We start from the raw sequence: 21,296 nt of genomic DNA on the forward strand, positions 1-21,296 counted from the left end.
GTATAGCCTGGAAAAAAATAATGGTTCATTTTTTTCTTTAACGCTATGTAAGATTGAACCAGTCAAGATCTTAAATGACGCTCACAACATAATTTAGTTAAATGTAGTCCCCCGTTAGTTTATTAATACTTCTCACACCAACTGATAGCATTCTGACGAGGCTGCATGTTATGAGCTATATAGTTAAGGTTCCAACTAAAATATTTCTAAACAACGTTACTTCCAAATTTTTAAGTTAAGGAGCCACTAGAACTGCATGTTTATAAAATGAAAAGTTCCTTGAAAGGGAACACACACAAAAAAAGTACTAATTTGAAACAATTATATTTCAGAATTCATATATATTGCTGGCTTGCTAAGACAATGGCAGAAGGAGGGATATAAATTAAAATAGTCCTTGAATCTCATTTCACCCTCTTTTTTCAACAAATCCTGACTAGATTTTCTATCGTTCCTTCTCTTTCCCACTTTTCAGAGAAATATAGATGAATAACCAAAGGCAGAAAACAGGGATAAAGAAAATAAAGGGGATAAGTAATTTAGATTCTATGTTCTCATTCCCTGAATAAGTAAATTTCAATAATTCTTCCACTTAAAGTATTTTAAAATGGTAGTCAATGGATAACATATTGTAAGCCTCTGTGTGTAATAAAAAGTGGAATAATACAAAAGAGATGATGAAAGTAAAGAGTTGAATTCTATAGTAAAGAGAATAGGTTTGATTGGTGAATGTAAACACTAAGGATGGGCAAAATGGTAAACTTTTGTCACAAGCTATGAATGAGTGTGTACATTTTCAAGCCCTGTTTGAAACTGCAAGATGAAAATGAATGACAAATCAGCTACTGTGGATACCACAGCTCAGTGGTATTTAATCCTTGCTGCACAAAAGAATCATCTAGAAGCTTTATGAGAAAAAATGCCAAAACCAAAGCCCCACCACACAACAATTAAATCAAATCTTGAGAGAGTGGGTTCTAGGTAGGCACTGTTTTTTGTTTTTTGTTTTTTTTTAATTCCCCTGGTGATTCTAACATGCAGCCAAGGTTCAGAACCACTGAGATGACAACAAACTAATTTCCTTCAACAGCAGAGATCATGATACAGAAAATTAACTGCTTCAACAGTTTCACAAGTAGATGAAACTGAGCTATTTTGGAAATGACACCCAATTAAATGTATATCATCTGTTTCCGCTTTTAAGAATCTTCTATGAATTCTTTTAGGGAAAATGCAACCAGAGACTTCAAATTTAAACCTCTCTTAGATACTGAGACTTAATAAATAGACGAATTTATAAATAGTTTTTATAAATCTAAATGCAGAAAAAGCTATAAAGCATTTGGATATTTTGTTAACATCTCTTTTAACCAAACTGATAGTTTTAAGTTTTAAAACGGCAGGCACTAAATTGTATTTTTTCATTGTTACCATCTTCTTAGCTACCATAAAAATTATTCTTTATAAAAATAGATAATACATTTTTTTTACACTTTGGGGGAAAGAAACCTTTTTATTCTGGAAAAAATTAATTAACCGAAATTAACCTTTTTAAAATATCCTGATAAGAGACATCAAGATAATATGGCGACAAATCCCAACATTCAACTTCCTCCCAAATCTCTAAATATCTAATAACCTTTAAAAGAAAGATAAAGCCATTATTAGCATTAGCATTGAAACCTGAAAGGTGTGATCAGCACGCTACAAATTTCAAGGAATTTCAAAATAAACTGAAAATTTTAGACATAATAAAGAGAAAAAGAGATGAATTAGTAGGAAAGCACATAATCAAAAATACTAATTTCAAACAATAAGAAAGGCTATAAAGAAAATGAAGTAACAAAGAACAGTGAAGAAAAGTTTTCCTATGTTTGTCAATCCCCACTTAAAAATAAGTAAGAATTAACATTTAAAAATATGAAAGCTGTCACAGAACTATACACACACATCATACCAATGTCAAATTCTTGGTTTTGGTATTGTTCTATAATTACGTAGATGTAACTATTGGGAGAAACCGGGTGAAGGGTACACAGGACCTCTGTGAACTATCTTTGCAACTTATTATAAACCTATAGTTATTTCAAAACATATATACATATATGGGAGACCAAAAACAAATAAAAATATATAAATGAGACCTAATATGAAGACGGATGCAGAGCCCTTTCCCTTTTCCTCAATTACCCCTTGTTGCCTTCACTTCCTTCTCTGTCCAACTAAGTGCCCATGGTAAATAACTTCGGCCAATCCTCTGCCTGCATTTTAAACTCTGGCCCTATATACTTTCCATTACAATGAAAAAAATCAATGTTAGATGGATCTAATTGTATTCTCTTCTACATCCATCATTCTTTGTCTATTGCATCTCATAATTAGTACTCTTTCTTCACTTTTTAAGCAACTGTAGCTGATATTAAGAATACACATTTAAGCTAAAGCAACTTAAGTCGTGGAGGATTAAAATTAAATTGATTCATTCCTCTCTTTCATAGGAACAATCCCCAGCAACAGCAAATACCTTTGAAAATAGTCATACTTTCTGACCTAACAACTTGTACCTTGGGGAATTTGCCTGTGAGAAAATAAGGGATGTTTGAAAAAACGTAGAGATAAGGCTATTCATTGTAGAGTCACTTACAATTAAATATAACCAGTGAGACATAGTGAAGCAAATTCTGGTATATGCACAGAGTGGAATACTATTCAGCCTTTTTTTTTTGAGATGGAGTCTCATTCTGTCGCCCAGGCTGGAGTGCAATGGCGTGGTCTCCGCTCACAGCAACCTCTGCCTCCTGGGTTCAAGCGATTCTCCTGCCTCAGCCTCCCGAGTAGCTGAGATTACAGGTGTGTGCCACCACACCTGGCTAATTTTTGTATTTTTAGTAGAGACGGGGTTTCACTATGTTGGCCAGGCTGGTCTCAAACTCCTGACCTCGTGATCTACCCATCTCAGCCTCCCAAAGTGCTGGGATTACAGGCTTGAGCCACCATACCCAGCCTCTATTCAGCTATCTTAAATGATGTCAGAAAAATGGTTCTGCTGGCACTGAAAATGGGCACTATAATTTTGTTAAAGAAAGAAAAGCAAGTTACAAAACCTTCTCTTGACTCCACATTGTCCACCACTTACTGCGCCATTTATCCGCTCTGCTTACAGCAAAGAATCATACCGCTCCTATTCACTGTCTCCCATTCCTATCAAGTTTCTGCCCACATTATTCTATAAAAATTGCTCTCAAGTGACTTCTTTATTACTAATTTCAGTGAAAGTTTTAGTTCCATGGTGGCATAAGCCCTCTTCAAACCATCTAAAACTTCTGAACAAAATATAAAAAAGATCTACCCGGGATTTTGAAAAGTGAGCAAAGCAGGCAAACAGTAGAAGGGGTCACAATTTGGAGAAGTGACCTGCACAAGACTGAGTTTTCCGTGACATTTCTTTTTCTCACATGGTGTGCCCACCCCATCCCACCCCACCACCATAATCTCCCATTTCTAATGTTCTTGCCCTTGAGCATGGGCATGACTTGCAACTAGTTTCTAAACAATAAAATATGGCAAAGGTAATAAAATATACTTGATTCTGTGTACAATGTATATGTTATGTATACAAGACTTTAGCGACCATCTTGCTGGAGTTTTTCCCTTCTTTTGAAGAAGAAAGCTGCCATGTTACGGTTTCTATGTTGGGAAGCCCATTAGGCAAGGAACTGAAGATGATATTTATAAGCTGAGGGCAGCTCTAGCCAGAAATCTACAAAAAACTGAAGTCTTCCATCCCACAGCCACAAAGAGCTAAATTCTGCCAAGGAAAGCGGATTCTCCATCAGTCACGTTTCAGATACCATAGTCCCAAACCAACATCTAGCAATATTTTAAAACCTTAAGCAGAGGACTCAGCTAACCCATACCTAGATTCTAGACCCAGAGAAACTCAGAGATAATAGCTATGTGTTGTTTCAAGCCACAAAGTTTGTTATATAGGCATAGAAAACTACTATACACGGCTCTGCCCTGAGCAAGGGCCTCACCATGGAGCAGAGCAGAGGAACATGGAGCACAGCTGTACCAGCAGCTAAAACCCTGAGAAAAACTCCATATTTCTGGCCAAGGAACCAGTAAATGGAGTTCATGAAGGCCAGAATGTATACGAGAAAATCCTGGCAGAGAAAGAGCTGGAGAAGGGGATTATCTCTTAATTCTGTATATGAACCTGTCCAAATCTCAGTCTAATACAAGCTTCACATATGTGAAACTAACCCAAACCAAAGTAGCAAAGGTTTTAGCCACCCCAACTAATATGAACCACCTATGCAAGTCTCAAACTAATCCCTGTATTATTCACAAGTAAAACAAACTCAAACTTACATAGCAAAGGTTTAAAGAGCTGAATTGAAATCTGAACCACCATCCAGAGAAGGCAAACACAACTTAGATTCAGAACCTAACTAGGCTGTACACTAACACAAAATGTCAACGTTTTCCAGAGCATTGTAACAAGATTCAGAGATTATATTATAATCAGAATGTCAAAAATACAATCCAAAATTACTTGACATACGAAAACAAACAAAACCGGAAATGTAACTAATTCTCAAGGGAAAGATAATCATCAGATGCCAACAATCAGATAACTTCAATGTCTGATAGCTGGAACTATCAGAGAGCCACTGTTACCTGACATAAAGGCAAACACACCGGAAATTACTAAAAAGATTGGAATCTTCAATAGAGAAATGCAAACTATAAAAAAAAAAACTCAATAGTAATTTCAGGCCTGAAAAATATATTATCTGAAATTAAAAATTCCCAAGACGGGTTCAACAGCAAAATGAAGATGACAAAAGGAAGACAGAACTTGAAGATAGATCAATAGAAATTATCTAGCCTTAGAGAGAGAAAAAAGATTGCAGGAAAAAAATGAACAGAGTACCAAAAGGTCTAAATACATACATATATATACACACACACACACATATACACACATATATACACACACACACACCTCTTATGTATGAATATATATATATCTAATATATATGGGTATTTTCATCTTTGCCTATATATTTTATATATATATATATATATATATGCATAGAATATAAAATTAAGAGTCCAAACAATTAAGAGTGCAAAAGAAGAGAAAAGAAATTGGTGCCAAAAAATTACTTGAAAAATGTCATAGCTAAAATATCCCATATTTAGTAAGTTTAATGGTCAATTCTGTCCTATCTTAGTTAAAAAATCAGGTGCATCTGTCACAGTTGATCGCTTTCTCTTCCTTGAAATTCTTTCTCCACTTGAATTTGAAGGTGTTACATTCATACAGCTTCCCTATTACAACTCTGGCAATCCCTTCCTTTGCTGGTTCTTTCCCATCCCTCTGATTGTAACAATAGATGCTTTGGATCTTTGCAACCCTCCTCTTCTCTAGCTATTCTAATTCCTGAGGTGATCTCATCCAATCTCATGGCTTTAAAGAAATCCATGTGCTGACCCTTCCTACATTTCTATATCCAGCACAGATTCCTCTTCTGAACTCCACATAATTGCCTACTCCATTGCCCCTCTGAGGTCTAAGAGCTAAAACATAATAGGTCCCAAATTGAACTCCTGGTTTTCTCTCTATCACTCAAGCTTGTTCTCTCCCATCTTCCCCCTCTTATTTGATAGCAAATCCATCCTTCCAACTGCTCCAGGTCAAAATATTTAAAGGCATTTTTTACTCTGTCTCCGACAACTCACATCTAGTCAGTCAAGAAATACTGGCTGTACCCTCGAAGTTTATCTAGAATCTGACCCTTTCTCATCACCTTTATTTGCAACCATTTTCAGCAAAGCTACTGTCACCACTCATCTCAATTATTTCAATAGCCTCCTAACTGCTCTCCCTGTTTTCACTCTTGCCTTCCTTCCCACAGTCTGCTTTCAAAGCAGCCAGGATGAATTTTAAAACTTAAGTCAGATCATATCATCCTGTACTCAAAACCTACTATTGGTTTCCCAATTCAGAATAAGAACCAAAACCCACATAATGGCTTGTAAGATGCTGCTACACAATCTGGCAATCTCCTCAACTCCCACGTGCAGCCCTCCCTTTCCTCTGCTACCTTTCTTCTCTGACCTCATTAACCACCACTTTTCCCTCTCTCAGGACTCCAGTTAGTTTCCTCAATGAGCCAGGTATGTTCCAACCCCAAAACCCTTAAGCAGTTACACTTTATTATTTCTGCCTGGTTATACTTTTCCCTTAAATATCTTTCTGACTGACTGCCCCATGTTCTTCAGGTCTTTGCTCAAATGTTTCCTTCTTAGTGAGGCTCTTCCTGACAACACTGTTTAAAACTGCAAATCATTATCACTTCCTAGCTTCAGTGCTCCTTGTATTCTTTCCTACTTTATTTTTATCGAAGTACTTATTAACCTTATCCCCTACTACAATATAAATAAAATATTTTTGCCTGTTTTGTTCATTTCTGCGGGCTAATGCAAACGATAATGACAATGAAAAAAATCATGTATTTAGTAATTACTATGTGCACATAATAATTTAAGTGTTTCAAATGAATTATCAGGTACTCCTAACGATAATCCTAAGATATAGGTACTACTAATTAATCTCATCTCACAAATCAGGAAACTAAGGCACAGAGGGGTCAAATAGCCCAAAATCATATAATTAGTAGATGGCAAAGCTGAGATCAGAATCCAGACCACCTGACTCCCAAGTCTATACTCTAGCCATAATGCAAGCATAACAGAATAAATGAACAAGTATACAGTTGACCCTTGAACAACACAGGTTTGAACTGCATGAGTACACTAATGCAAGGATTTTCCTCTGCTTCTGCTACCCTTGAGACAATCCTCCTCTTCCTCCTCCCACTACTCAGCTTACTCAGTGTGAAGATCTTTATAGTGATTGACTTTTACTGACTGAATAGTAAATATATTTTCACTTCCTTCTAATTTTCTTAACAACATTTTCGTTTCTCTGGCTTACTTTATTGTAAGAATACAGTGTATAATACATACAACATTTAAAAATATGTGTTAATTGACTGTTATCAATAAGGCTTTCGGTTAACAGTAGGCTATCAGTAGTTAAGTTTTTGAAGAATCTAAAGTTATACACAGGCTGGGAACGGTGGCTCATGCTTGTAATACCAGCACTTTGGGAGGCCGAGGTGGGTGGATCACCTGAGGACAGGAATTCAAGACCAGCCTGGCCAATGCGGTGAAACCCCATCTCTACCAAAAATACAAAAATCAGCCGGGCATGGTGGCACATGGCTATAGTCCCAGCTACTCAGGAGGCTGAGACAGGAGAATGGCTTGAAACCTGGGCGGTAGAGGTTGCAGTGACCCAAGATTGCGCCCCTGCACTCCAGCCTGGGCAACAAAGCAAGACTCCATCTCAAAAAAAAGAAAAGTGAAGGTAGTTATACACAAATTTTTAATCGTGTGGGGGCTTGGCATCCCTAACCTTCAGGTTGTTCAAGGGTCAACTGTATATGCCTTAATCTCATTTAAAAGTATGAGTAAGTATATGGACATCTATAACTATAAAAAGGACTAAAAGGATATACAGAAAGGTATTAACAGTAGTTACTTTTCGTTTCTGAGATGATTGTTTTTGTTTTATCTATATTTTCTAACTTTTCTACAATGAGTTATACTGCATTTGTAATTTATTTTTTTAATTACCAAAAAGTCATGTTATAGAATCTTAGAAATGACATGGAACATTGCACACAAGGCATCAATAAATAAGCAGTTATAAAACATTATCAGTAGATCATTTCCAATTTCAGAAAGGAAAAAAAGGAAGAAAGTGAAGGAAAGAGGAAGGAAGGAAGGAAGGAGAAAAGAAAGGAGGGAGAGAAGGAAGAAGGAAGGGAAGGAAGAGGAACAAAGAAAAAGTTTAAAAAAAAAAAAAGAGAGAGAGGAAAAAAAGCACAAATAAGCAGGTATATAAGCATGGGAGAAAAGCTGGTAGCCAAAATGATAACAGTAGTATTCCAAGTTGTTAGGATTATAGATGTCTTTTATTTACTTTCTTTTTAGAGTTTTTCAGATTTTTCATTATAAAATTGTGTAAGTGGCCAGGCGCGGTGGCTCACGCCTGTAACCTCAGCACTTTGAGAGGCCGAGGTGAGCAGATCATCTGAGGTTAGGAGTTCAAGACCAGGCTGGTCAACACGGTGACAACTCGTCTCTACTAAAAATACAAAAAAAAATTAGCTGGGCGTGGTGGCACGCACCTATGATCCCAGCTACTCAGGAGGTTGAGGTAGGAAAATCACTTGAACCCGGGAGGCGGAGGCTGCAGTGAGCCAACATCATGCCACGGCATCCCAGCCTGGAAGACAGAGTGAGACTCCATCTCAAAAAAAAAAAATTAAGTTTTTTCCCCCTTCATGTTAGTGGCTTTTTTTCAGTACTCCAGTTTCTGTTCTCCTGAGACTAAATTAAGCAATAAAAACCTCAACTCATGAAACTTCCATTTCTTGATCCTAGGTTTAAAAGGGGGTATTAACATGTTTAAAACATAAAATCAGCTAATAAAAATGATTACCTCAACTTGTGCTTGTTGCCTTGCTAAAATTATGTTAAAAACATCTAGAGTCTTCTCCAAGTCCTGTAAAAAACAGAGAGGCACTTGTAAACAAGAAATTTAATCATTAGATAAAACAAGAAACTTAATCATTCTTTTATCATTAAATAAAAGAAATGTTTCTTTTATGATTTCTAGGCATATCTAGTCCATTATCAGTACCTGTGACCTAATGATAGTATTAGTATAAATCTGAATGTATTCTAGACTTTTAAGTTTTTTAATTTTTTACAGTAAGAAAATAAGTTTTCCAAGAAAATAAATCCTCATTAAATACAGTATGAAAATAATTTTTATGTGAGAATATTATAATTAACACATAGACATAAATGCACATGAAAACAAGAATATTTACAAAGGGGACTTGTTTTACATATCATCCTTACGATTCTTACTTCTTACTCCCTCCATTCTTATTATTATATAGCCATTGTTCTAAGGGTGCCATTACAAAACACATAATATTTAAGAATGTAAAATTCTGCAAAACAATAAGTAGGCTACAGTAGAAACTGATTTGAGGCATTTATATAAAAGTACGTTAACCGGGTGACCTGTGTTCTAAGTGCTTTATGTGCTGTCTCATACAATTCTCACAACTCTGTAAGACAGATATTGTTACCATTTTATATATGAGAACACTAGACCTGGGAGTTTGAGAAACTTGTGTCCATAATCAGAAGGACACTTGGTAAATATCCAAGTCAGTACTTGAACCCAAATCCATCTGACTCTAATACCTACGCTTTTTCTAATATTTCATACTATTTCAGAAAAATAGTAATTCGACTCATAAAAATAGTATTCATTTTTCAAATTATAAATCATTGGTAGAAATAGCTGTATAACTGAAATCAGAAGACATTAAGCAAATTATGTATCCAGTGTGATTCTACCTTTTATTTTTTTATTTTTTATTTTATTTTTTTCTTGAGATGGAGTTTTGCTCTTGTTGCCCAGGCTGGAATGCAATGGCGGGATCTCGGCTCACTGCAACCTCCACCTCCCGGTTCAAGGAATTTCCTGTCTCAGCCCCCCGAGTAGCTGGGATTACAGGCGCCCATCACCACGCCCAGCTAATTTTTAAAATATTTTTAGTAAAGACAGGGTTTCACCATGTTGGCCAGGCTGGTTTCCAACTCCTGACCTCAGGTGATCCGCCCACCTCAGCCTCCCAAAGTGCTGGGATTACAGGCGTGAGCCACCGCGCCCAGCCGTGTTTCTACCTTTTAAACGGGGGTAGATAAGACCTCTTCTTTCCCAAGAAGTAAAAGTTTTTTATAAATAATATTTGAAGCATTTTGAAAAGCTACTACCATATAAATACAGGATGTTTACTAACAAAACAAGATATAGCTATCTAATAAACACATATTTAAACAGCTCTGATACTGACTTTCTAAACATTATAATAAAAACCAGACACATTTCCCAAATCATTTACAGTAACCTTATTTTATCTGATATTGGCATGGGGAAAAAAGTTTTTTTGAAGAAGAAAAACTGGAAAAAAAAATTCTGCATTTTCCCATATAATTCTCTCTCAAAAAGAGGTGAATTCTGTTCTTCCTAAAATTATTTTTTGATTCAAATTACATGCAGAAAAATATTAAAGGATGATGAGACAAATAATAGTTCTCACTAATATATATGCAAGATATACCTGAATTTCTTTCTGTATTTCTTCTGAGACTTTAGACTGTGTTAACTTGTTTTTGTAGGCAATTTTATAACTCTTGAGTAACTGCCTGTGCTTTTTTATATTACTCCATGACCACATCTGTGTATACCTTCGTATATGAACTTCAAGAACAGAGTCAATTGCATATTTCCACCTGAAAATCAAATTTTGTTAACATAAATGTGAATATAAAGGTTTAAGACAAAACAGGAAAAGTCTTGACTTTTTAGAACTTACACTGTCAAATTTTTTTTTCTTCTTAACTCTCTTCCTATAAGAGCTCAGCAATTCCCAGTAAAATTGTCTGACTTAAATAGACTTAGATATAAGAAAACATTTCAGGAAGAGAGTTTGCCAAAGCAAAATCCAAAAGGCACAAAATGACACGTGGGAAATAGTATTTCAGTATGGTTATAACACTGAGTCTACATGGGTGACTGATAAGCAATAAAACTTTTAGAAAAATGTTGAATGTCTTGAATGTTAAGAATTTGGGAACCAGCCCAGTGCAGCTGCTCACATCTGTAATCCCAGCACTTTGAGAGGCCAAGGCGGGCAGATCACAAGGTCAAGAGACTGAGACCATCCTGGTCAACATGGAGAAACCCCATCTCTACTAAAAATACAAAAATTAGGCTGGGTGCAGTGGCTTACGCCTGTAATCCCAACACTTTGGGAGGCCGGGGAGAGTGGATCACAAGGTCAGGAGTTCAAGATGTCAAGATGCTGAAACCCCGTCTCTACTAAAAATACAAAAATTAGCTGGGCGTGGTGGTGGGCGCCTGTAATCTCAGTTACTTGGGAGGCTGAGGCAGGGAGTTGCTTGAACCCTGGAGGCGGAGGTTGCAATGAGCCGAGATCACATCACTGCACTCCAGCCTGGGTGACAGAGCAAGACTCTGTCTCAAAAAAATAAAAATACAAAAATTAGCTGGGCGTGGTGGCACACACCTGTAGTCCCAGCTACGTGGGAAGCTGAGGCAGGAGAATCGCCTGAACCGGGGAGGCAGAGGTTGCAGTGAGCCAAGATCACGCCACAGCACTCCAGCATAGTGTCAGAGCAAGACTCTATCTCAAAAAAAAAAAAGGAATTTGGGAAACTAGGAGCAGAAATACAAGTGGATGTTCATATGAAAAAAGTAATACGGACATACAAAAGAAGTGAAAGCTGTTTTTATAAGTAATCAATATATTTACTATTTGTCTTTTAATACTCTTGTCTCTTTTTTTAAAGTGGTTGAATTACTTGGCTTTTGAAAGTTGCTTAACTCTGACAGTAACTAAATATATGATTATATGTTCCTCACAAAACAAAAAACAAATTCTAACTTACCATCGTCGACCATTGGTATGAAGTGGTAAATACGGCTTGTATTTCCTATAAGGCGCATTCCTAACCATATAATCCACTGACTCCAAAAGGTCAATCATACTTAAGTACTGTTAAAACAAAAATAAAATTATATTTATTACATTGTACATATAAATAAAGACTAAATTTCATTCCATTTTTCAGTCTAGTGAGACTCCAAATTCCCTGAACAATGTTGCCTGTTAGCCCAATAATATACTATATTTCATCAAATTTAAGATGCTATCAATTATAAGTATACTACAGTTCATCAAATTTAAGACACTATCAATTTTAAGTTGTAATATAATTTTAGGTTCTACTATAAAAGAAAACTGCTGTTAATTAAATTGTGTTATCACCAATATATACATCCTATTTTCAGATGTTAAAATGTAAACTAAATTAACATCTTAGAAACAATGAAATATGGTATCTGTAAATTATGATATAAAATATGCCTGTTTCTAAGACTATATATTTTTCCTCTGGACCATCGTTTCAGCAGTAGCTAGCTATGAGCTGATTTTGAAATTACTGCAAAAATTATTTGCATGACTAAAGCAAGATAAAGCTATTTAAGCAGCCATCTCACCATCAACACAGCAACTCTGTGTAGATCTGACAAACAGCTCAGATGGAGGGAAACATACACCCAGAGGCAGCACGAAACCAGAGAAGATTTTTAAACAGCAGCAAGTCTAGCTTCCTCCTCTCTAATTTTTCCCAATGCAGTTCTAACTAAAGGTTACCTACCATGCGGCTGTTCATCACTTGAAATGTGTCTAGTCTGAACTTAAATGTATTTTAAGTGATGTAAAATGTCTCATTACAACTTTTTACATTTATTACATGTTGATATGATTAATATTTTGGAAATATTAAGTTAAATAAAATGTATTATTAAAGTTAATTCCACCTTTTTCTTTTTACACTGTTAACACAGCTACAAGAAAATATAAAATTACAACTTGCATTACATTTTTATTGAACAGAATTGTACAAAAAAGCTCAATTAGCTAAATCTCCTGTCCTCCTCTCACTTCCAGTTCACCAAGCCTGTCACCCCAACTCTCGGGGCACATAACCATGCTTGGGAAACAAATAGTGGAAAAAGCTGCCAACATTGCTGTTCTAAAAATTAAAGGAACAATATTTAATAAGAGTGCCTTCCATTAAAAACTGAGGAGGGAAAAACACATTAAAATCTTCCATCAACAGGCCAGGCATGGTGGCTCAAGCCTGTAATCCCAGCACTTTGGGAGGCCGAGGTGGGCAGATCACAAGGTCAGGAGATCGAGACCATCCTGGCTAACACAGTGAAACCGGTCTCTACTAAAATATACAAAAAAAATTAGCCGGGCGTGGTGGTGGGCGCCTATAGTCCCAGCTACTTGGGAGGCTGAGGCAGGAGAATGGCGTGAACCTGCGAGGCGGAGCTTGCAGTGAGCTGAAATTGCACCACTGCACTCCAGCCTGAGCGACAGAGTGAGACTCCATCTCAAAAAAAAAAAAAAAAAATCTTCCATCAACAATTGTGAGCCAAATAGAAATAATTTCCTTCCCTACAGTTTGATATGATTCTCCACAATTTAGGAAAAGACAAAATAAAATTTTTAAAAACTACTTCTTAAATTTGAAATTCATTTTCTTTAAAACGAAAATTTTTAAACAGTCAAATCTCAATATAATGAACCCCAAAAAATCACCAACCACTAGAGAAGTAATAATCACAAATAAAAGCAGTCAAGATTCAAGGTTAATCAAAGCTGGAAATATCCACATGAATCATACCTGAGGTTTGGTCAGTTCAATGGCAATATTTTGTATTTCTATGTTCCAATCCAGTTTGGGTGTTTTGAGCTCTGATTCTGCATAAGGATTCATGTAGAGTTTTGCAGAGGCTGATATTGGCTGGAAAACTTGTATTACATGGGAAGACATAAGATATGTTTATATGCTTTTACATATAAACAAGTATAAATAATTATGAGAACACTGTTATTCTAGAAGAAAAATGATCAAAAACACGTGTAACAAAATCACTACCAAAAATATTTAAGCAATTTAAGCTTCTACTTATATGCATAATAATAACCTCAACGGTTAAAGCGAAATCTCCAAGGAGGAAATTGGAGTCCTATGCTTCTAGGTAAGAAATGTATAAAAGAGACAACAATCTACTCTTGGTTATTTACAGTCTGCATAAAATTAGACTTCTCTTCCTTGCTGCAAGACATTTAATGATTTTATTATTCATTAAAAATACTAATACAAAAAAGGAAATAAGATCTGATAAATTTCTGTCTTAATTAATCACTAGCAAAATTTAGTAACACGATCATGAATAAAATTCATTCCAAAAAAAGAATCTGCTCATCTCTTTATTATTTTCAAAATTATCATTACGTACATAACCTTAGAATCAACTAAAGAAAATAATCTTCGGGTTGAGAAGTAACATAAAAAGGTGTGTTAGGGAAGATGACAGGGTAATGCAAGGTGATAAATTTTAACTGTGAATAATATCAAAACTATAAAAACTGGTAAAAAAAAAACTATAAAAACTGGTAATTACCATATAAAAATATGTTTGCATAAGATTGTACAAAATTTTCAATGGCTTTAAAGGCTAGTTATAAATGGAAAATGCCTAAGAATGAAATTGTAGACTTTCCTTAACTATTTTTTTACCATCAATGAACCTAAATGCTTTCACAAACTAGCAGCACTTGAAAGTTTTATCATCATAAAATGTAGGGATCTGTGTAACATAAGTGCCAACTATTATCCAGCGTCAATTCAATTAGTTATAAAAGAACATGAAGAAAACAACAGTGAACCAGAGTAATATGGAACAACCTGAGTATGAAAGCTGAGAACAACCATAAAGGGGTATATTAAATAAAAACAAACCCGTAGCTTCAATAGCATGAAACTAAAATAAAGAAAACAGATGGAAAAAATAAACAAATAAGCAGGAAGCTGTGTTAGAGATCTAGTTGTAAAATAAAGGTGAGGCTGCCAAGAAATAGAAAAGCTCAGAAAAAGAATTCTCTAGAGTGGCAGGATTACGTTTACACTGCAGTAGTAACATAAGGGTGACCTCAATACCAGAATCGCAGAGATTTGGTTACTTTTTGAAAAAAGAAAGAAAGAAAACCTAAATCCTAAAACAAAGAATACAACAGCAAGCTAAGAAGAATACATGGAATTCAAAGAAGGTTGGCTGTAGGGAATGAACTACAGCTATACTGCCCTTCTCCATCTGCTATTCTCCAGTGGTGTGTGTATTACGATCTATTCCTAAATAATTAGTTATAACCCAAACATGCTGTATCATAATAGTAAGGTATAAAATTAATATACTTTGTTTGACTAAGTAACGTTATCAGAAAAGTATTTTAAAATAATATATTTACTTCTATGTTTCTTCCTATAACATGAAATAAACTTTTACTATTACTTACTGTATTGATAATTTGGGGGTATATTTCCACTTGTAAGAATTTCATTTTTCAGCTGATCCTAAACAAAAAATTTGAATGAGAATGAAAAAGAAAATGCACATATATTCAGTCACACACATGCACACACACACAAAACTTGGTTCTTACATTAATATCTTTGTTTCTCTGTTACTAGTAGTCAATAAGAAAAACACACTGAGCATTATTTACAAGTATAAAGACACAGAAGCAGATAATTTTAAGAATTCAGTATGTCTACAAACAACCTTGTAGTATGTCCCCTCTGACTCTGAAAAAATGCACATATATGTATATCCATACACTGGGATTTCAGACACATTCTAGTCAAAGGCAAATCATATGTTACAGCATCTTTCCGAGAAATACGAGATGGAAGATTGAAATTTATCCAGTTCTAAAAATTCAATTGTTCTTTCTTTATCCTCTAAGTAAATAAACATGGCTAAGATTGATTTAGCACACTGAAGTTTTGAATTAATCTTCTACTATTCAGAAAATCACCATAACAAATGTCTAAAACATTTGTCAAAGATACATGTTTCATACCTGAGAAATATTATCTTTATAATATTCTTAATCATTGTAATATGAAATATCAAAATGTGACAAGAATATCATCAAAATGAGAATGTAAAAAAGCATAAATACAGTTTTAATTTAATACCATGGACTCTGATGTCACTGTCCAGTGAATGATTTCACAAAGATCTTCAAAAACAAAACTGCTTTTCTGAAGAGACATAGTGGATTTGAAAGGATGTTTTTCATATTTCTGATTTAGCGAAATACAAGTTAAACAAATGGCTGATATCCTGTCCTCATGAACGCCCTCTTATATTAAACAAATTTAGGGAGCGGGAGTGAAGTTAGCTCTTCCAAGTATACATTAATATTACCAAAATCTGTTCCCTTGATCTCTGGTAAGACATGCTGCAGTTTACATTCCAGTATGCGCTAAGACTATCAAGTCGTATAAGCTACAAGAGAAAAATGAAAAGAGATCAAGCAATCAACACATTGAAATTATGAATCAATTTTAAAAGATTATTCTGTTCACCACTCCAAAATTACCCAAATGCCATTTTGAATTTTTAAAGAAAATAATATAAAATGAGGGGAAAATATATTCATGTTATTCAGACTTTATTAAGTCTAGCATTTGCTAAATTGTGCTTTCAAGAACACTATTTCCAAGGAACTCATTCATTCAATTATCAAATATTTATTGAGAATTTAGTATTTAACAAACCCTGTAAACATTTTGCTAAAAAAAAAAGACATGATCCTTCCAGCAGATACGAATAGCTGTTTCCTGAAGACAGGTGGTAGCAGAGGACTCTGTGGTCAACAAGGTGGGAAAGCTACATACTAAATATCCCTCTTGGAGAGTCAGTGTTTGTTACCATATTTAAAGCTCTATAGTTTAAAATAAAATGAAACGTATCTGTTTAATTATGTATAGCTTAGTACTTTAATCAATAATCTTACTTGATTAGAGAATATTTTTTCTATAACATCTAAAAATATCTCAATATCTAATGTTCATAAAGTACCATTTGGGACCTATTAACTGTATCCTGTATCTTTACTTGATAGCTAAAGAACCTGTATCTCAGAACTAGTAAGTGATTACAGAGGGTCACACACTAAGTAGCAGGGCCAAAACTAGACCCTAGACTTTTAAATCACACTCCAACAGCACGCTCTGCTCCATCAATGTTTCTTCAAGAAAATAAATTAACTGTACCTAGGAAACTAACAAAAATTTTTATTCCAATATAATACCTTGTATATAATTTTGTCTGTTTCATTTAATATGCATGGAGTCCAATGTTCATTTGCAGTCTAAAATAAAAAAGAGAATACCTGTGAAATGTGGTATGGATGTCATATAATGGTGCTCTAATACTTGTAAAATGTAACAAAATAATTTAGGAATAAAAGACATCTTTCTTTAAGCTAATTTAATGTTACCTAATATTAGCTATCTATTTCTTTACATATATTTATAAGACAAAATCAAAGAAACAATGAAAAGAGAATTGACGTGATTCTAAATTGAGTTCATTCATTCAGAAAATAATTACTGGATTAATACGTATTTGAATTTGAACTGTGGAAAGAATTGGATATGAATGAAAACAGACAGCCAGCCTGTACACTATTGAAGATGGTACACATTCTTTTTTAAAAAAACAAATAATTGTTGTGTAATAGGAAGAAAACCAGGAGGGTATGGAAATTACCACATGACCATGTTTCTACAAGGACAGCATGTTCAGCAATGCCAAATACTAAACTTATTTAGCAGCAAGGGCGTTTTTGAGAAACTTGTTAAGAACTGTTTCAGTGGAGTAGTAGAGTGAGAGTACAATGGACAGATAGGTAAAATGAGATCCAGATCAGAGGTGGGACAATAACTTTAGATTTAAAAGTTAGAATGTAATTGCAAAGAAAAATAAATGGTATGGATACAAAAGAGATAGGTTTGCTATTGCTATTGTTGTTATAATAGCCACTGTAATAGTTGAAACAGGAAATAATTGAGCCAGACAATGTGCCAAATGTTTTACATAAACCATCTCATTTAACCATCACAAAAATGCTAAAAGGTAGGTACTACTTCAGTGAATTAATGTGATTTTGACAGAAGGAGATTAACATGGTAAGCAATACAATAATATTTTACAGGTCTTTGATAAAATACAATAGGAAGCATAAAAGAGGGAATGGTAAATTCTAAGAAGGAAGTGAAAAAGAATGAGAAAGAAAGGTCATGTATCATGTAAGTATTAAAACTTGAGTAGAATCACCAGGCAGACAAAGAGAAGAAAGTAATACAGACAACTAAAGCAGAATGAAGAGTCTGAGCAAAGAAACAAAGGGACAAATAACAGCAAACACTAAGGAAACTACATATTCTTGTGCAACAGTATATCTGTTATCAGACAAAAGGAGATATATGACAAGTTTGTATTTTTCGCATTGTCTGCTAGAAGCTCAAAGTTACTATGCTCCCTTATGACCACGATCATTAGTTACAGCTTTCTGGAACAATTCTCTCTCTATCCTTTAGAACATAGATTCTATCCTCTTTAAAGGTGTTACTGTATACTTCTGTGGTCGAAAGCTACTTCAAAGTCATTTTGGAAACAGGCAAAGGATAAACAGTATATTAAACACTAGCTTCCTTCACTCCCTTTCCTTTGTCTCTTCAGCTCTCTTTTTCTTTATTGTTTCTGCTCTGTTCTTCAACTCCGTGTGTATCTCTACTTCTCTATATGCCCACAACATTGTTAAGCCTTCCACATAACCATGTCCTTCTTTTTCTGTTTTTCTGCCAGTCTACCACCCTTCCATTCTTCTTCCTCTTCTTTCCCTATTGAGGCCCTCTCCATATAAGTAGACATAAGGCAAACTTGTCTGGTAGGATTTATGGTTCACTGTCCTTAACTTTAAAAGTATCTAAATGAACCACATCTTCTTCTCCGTAGCAAAACCTAATTCAGCTATTTGTCTTCACTTACATGCCCCAAAACATGTTTCCTACTACTTAGTTGCCTGTAATAGAAAAAAAAATGTCCAGCCTATATATAGGCTGTCTACCCTTAAAGACCATTAAAAGAAAAATTCATTATAAAATAATCAAAATAATTTACATATAGCCCAATGAGATGAGTGCGCACACATACACACACATACATAAACATATGCACATATATAAGCTATTTAGAAATTCCATCTACCTATAACAAAAATATATATCTTTCACTCTACAGAAATTCATCTTCCCCTACTTTCCCCACGTTTAAGATACAGCTTTTATTTCTTTCAAAGTATTTGATAATGATATTTTGACACTTGTTACACGGAAAGACAATTAAAAATAATTTTAAAATGTAATAATAGCATCACTAAAAATGTTAAACTTCTAGAAAGTTGTGTAGCATGATAGTACATTTAAAAAACCATAGCTCTTTGTAGAATAGTTGATTTTAGACAATTTACCCTGTGACTTCAGAATAATACTTTACAGGTTCCACAGAAGTTTTAAATAAAGCAAACATTACCAGTAGACTGAGCTCTCCCAACGTGACACCAAATGAAAGAGGCCGCTTTGGATCAGTGACCTACCAAAGAAGAAAAGATAACAGTAAAATCTGCTGATGGTGAAGGCAAATCCATGTCCTTTACAATAGGCAGCAGAGGGAAACGTGTTTACAGGTTACAACCCAATTGGATTATGTGGAAAACACAGGGGAGGCCAGTAATAACATGGCTGGGATTATCCATATTTTGTAGACATAACGCTTCTATGCTACCAGTAAGATCCTTTCCCAGTGGAACTCTTTTCATACTAGAAGACGACTCACTAACTATGACTAACAAGACTTTTCTCTAGACAGTTAAAAAGGAATAATCTTTTTATGTATATCATCAAAGATGTTTTCACAGATAAATTTCAAAAGGTGTTACAGATAACACTGCCGTGAAATCATTTTAATAGCACTTAGGGCACACAGTGGAATACTATTCAGCCATAAAAACAGGAGAACATGTTTGTTTGGGTTTTTCTGCAGCAACATGGATGGAACTGGAGGCCATCATCTTAAGTGAAACAACCCAGAAGCAGAAACACAAACTGCATGTTCTCATTTATAAGTGGCAGCTAAATAATGAATACACGTGGTCAGTTTGTGGAATCATAGACATTGGAGACTTGAGGGTGGGTGAGAAGTAGTGTAAATGGTAAGAAATTTATTAATGGGTACAATGTATATTATGGGTGATGGAGACACTAAAAGTTCAGACTTCAACACTATGCAGTATATCATGTAACAAGGCTGTACTTGTACTCCTTAAATTTACACATTAAAAAAAAAAAGGCTTTCTTGGAAATATGAACTGTCTCTTTAAGCCTTTAATTTTCTTAACACTTCAAAATGCTTCTAGGAAAATCTCTAGATCCTTAATATTTAATTTCTTCAGTCTCTATATCCAAAATCTGTCAACATTAAATTTTTGTTCTATTTCTGAGCTTCAATATGCAAGCTGCAATCCACGGTGCTTAAACTATACCACAATGTGCACAGTGTCACTGTTTTAGACATCTTAAAGAAAAGTCTTATAGAATTGTTTGGTCATGGCAGAAACTAAGGAAACTAGGGTGAAGGGAAATGGATAATGTTCTAAACCATCCAACTGGGACTACAGAGTTTAGTCACATACAATTTTCTAAACAGAAAAAAATCCATGTGGTATAGTTGAGAAGTACGAATAGCTTTATAAGTCATTTTAATTAACATCAGACATATGATGACTTGTGGCAAAATATTTTCCTTTATTCCCACACTCATCTTTTTATACTTAGAGATACCTAGCTCAAAATAACTTGCAGCTCTTTCTGAAGAAACCCATTTGTTTTATTAAAGACAACCCTCAGTTGCTAATGTACTACCTACAAACCACAGCTATTACCCAGTGAGCATCTTTATGATAAATTATTATATTTTCTCTACACCCATTTCTTAATACATAATTGTGCAAATGAAAGAATTTCCTTCTTTTTAAAGGCTGAACAGTATTCCATTGTGTGTATACACATTTTATTTATCCATTCATCCACTGATGGACAATCTTCTCTATAGTGAATAGTGCTGAAATGAACAAGGGAATGCAGACATCTCTTTGACATACTGACTTCAACTCCCTTGGCTATATACCACAGTTCCCGCTTATCCTCTGGAGGTATGTTCCAAGCCCCCTAGTGGATGTCTGCGACCACAAATAGTACCAAACTCTAAATATACTAGGTTTTTACCTATATATACATACCTATGATAAAGTTTAATTTTACAAATTAGAAATGGGATTGCTAGATCATACAGTAATCTGATTTTTAGTTTTCTGAGGAACCTCCACACTGTTTTCCAAAATGGCTGAAGTAATTTATATTCCCACCAACAGTGTACCCAGGTTCACTTATCTCCACATAGGATTTTAATGATAATTCTTCCCCTTTCATGATGTGTTGAGTATACTTTATTTTCTTAAGTTTGTTATTAACAAAGGCATTTATGAGTGAGGTTTTTTTAAGACATTTATTTGTTAACACAATTCATTTTAATGACTCCATAAATAAAGTCAACA

At 34.7% G+C, this 21,296-nt stretch overlaps 1 protein-coding gene across 2 annotated transcripts in view; it reads right to left on the minus strand.

Annotated features, from left to right (window-relative positions):
* Positions 1 to 21,296, minus strand: part of VPS13C (vacuolar protein sorting 13 homolog C (S. cerevisiae)) — a 189,868-nt gene that overhangs the window by 133,521 nt on the left and 35,051 nt on the right. For both annotated transcript variants that reach the window (XM_011975761.1, XM_011975760.1), the window contains 8 exons: positions 19,217 to 19,276; positions 16,932 to 16,991; positions 16,043 to 16,123; positions 15,126 to 15,183; positions 13,450 to 13,577; positions 11,638 to 11,744; positions 10,287 to 10,458; positions 8,585 to 8,647 (listed from right to left, as the gene is read on the minus strand). In XM_011975761.1, coding sequence (XP_011831151.1) covers positions 8,585 to 8,647; positions 10,287 to 10,458; positions 11,638 to 11,744; positions 13,450 to 13,577; positions 15,126 to 15,183; positions 16,043 to 16,123; positions 16,932 to 16,991; positions 19,217 to 19,276 — 729 coding nt within the window. The remainder of the gene's footprint in view (positions 1 to 8,584; positions 8,648 to 10,286; positions 10,459 to 11,637; positions 11,745 to 13,449; positions 13,578 to 15,125; positions 15,184 to 16,042; positions 16,124 to 16,931; positions 16,992 to 19,216; positions 19,277 to 21,296) is intronic.

This window comes from Mandrillus leucophaeus, unplaced genomic scaffold (assembly GCF_000951045.1).
Source record: "Mandrillus leucophaeus isolate KB7577 unplaced genomic scaffold, Mleu.le_1.0 Scaffold1583, whole genome shotgun sequence".
In the NCBI taxonomy this organism is placed as follows: Eukaryota; Metazoa; Chordata; class Mammalia; order Primates; family Cercopithecidae; genus Mandrillus; species Mandrillus leucophaeus.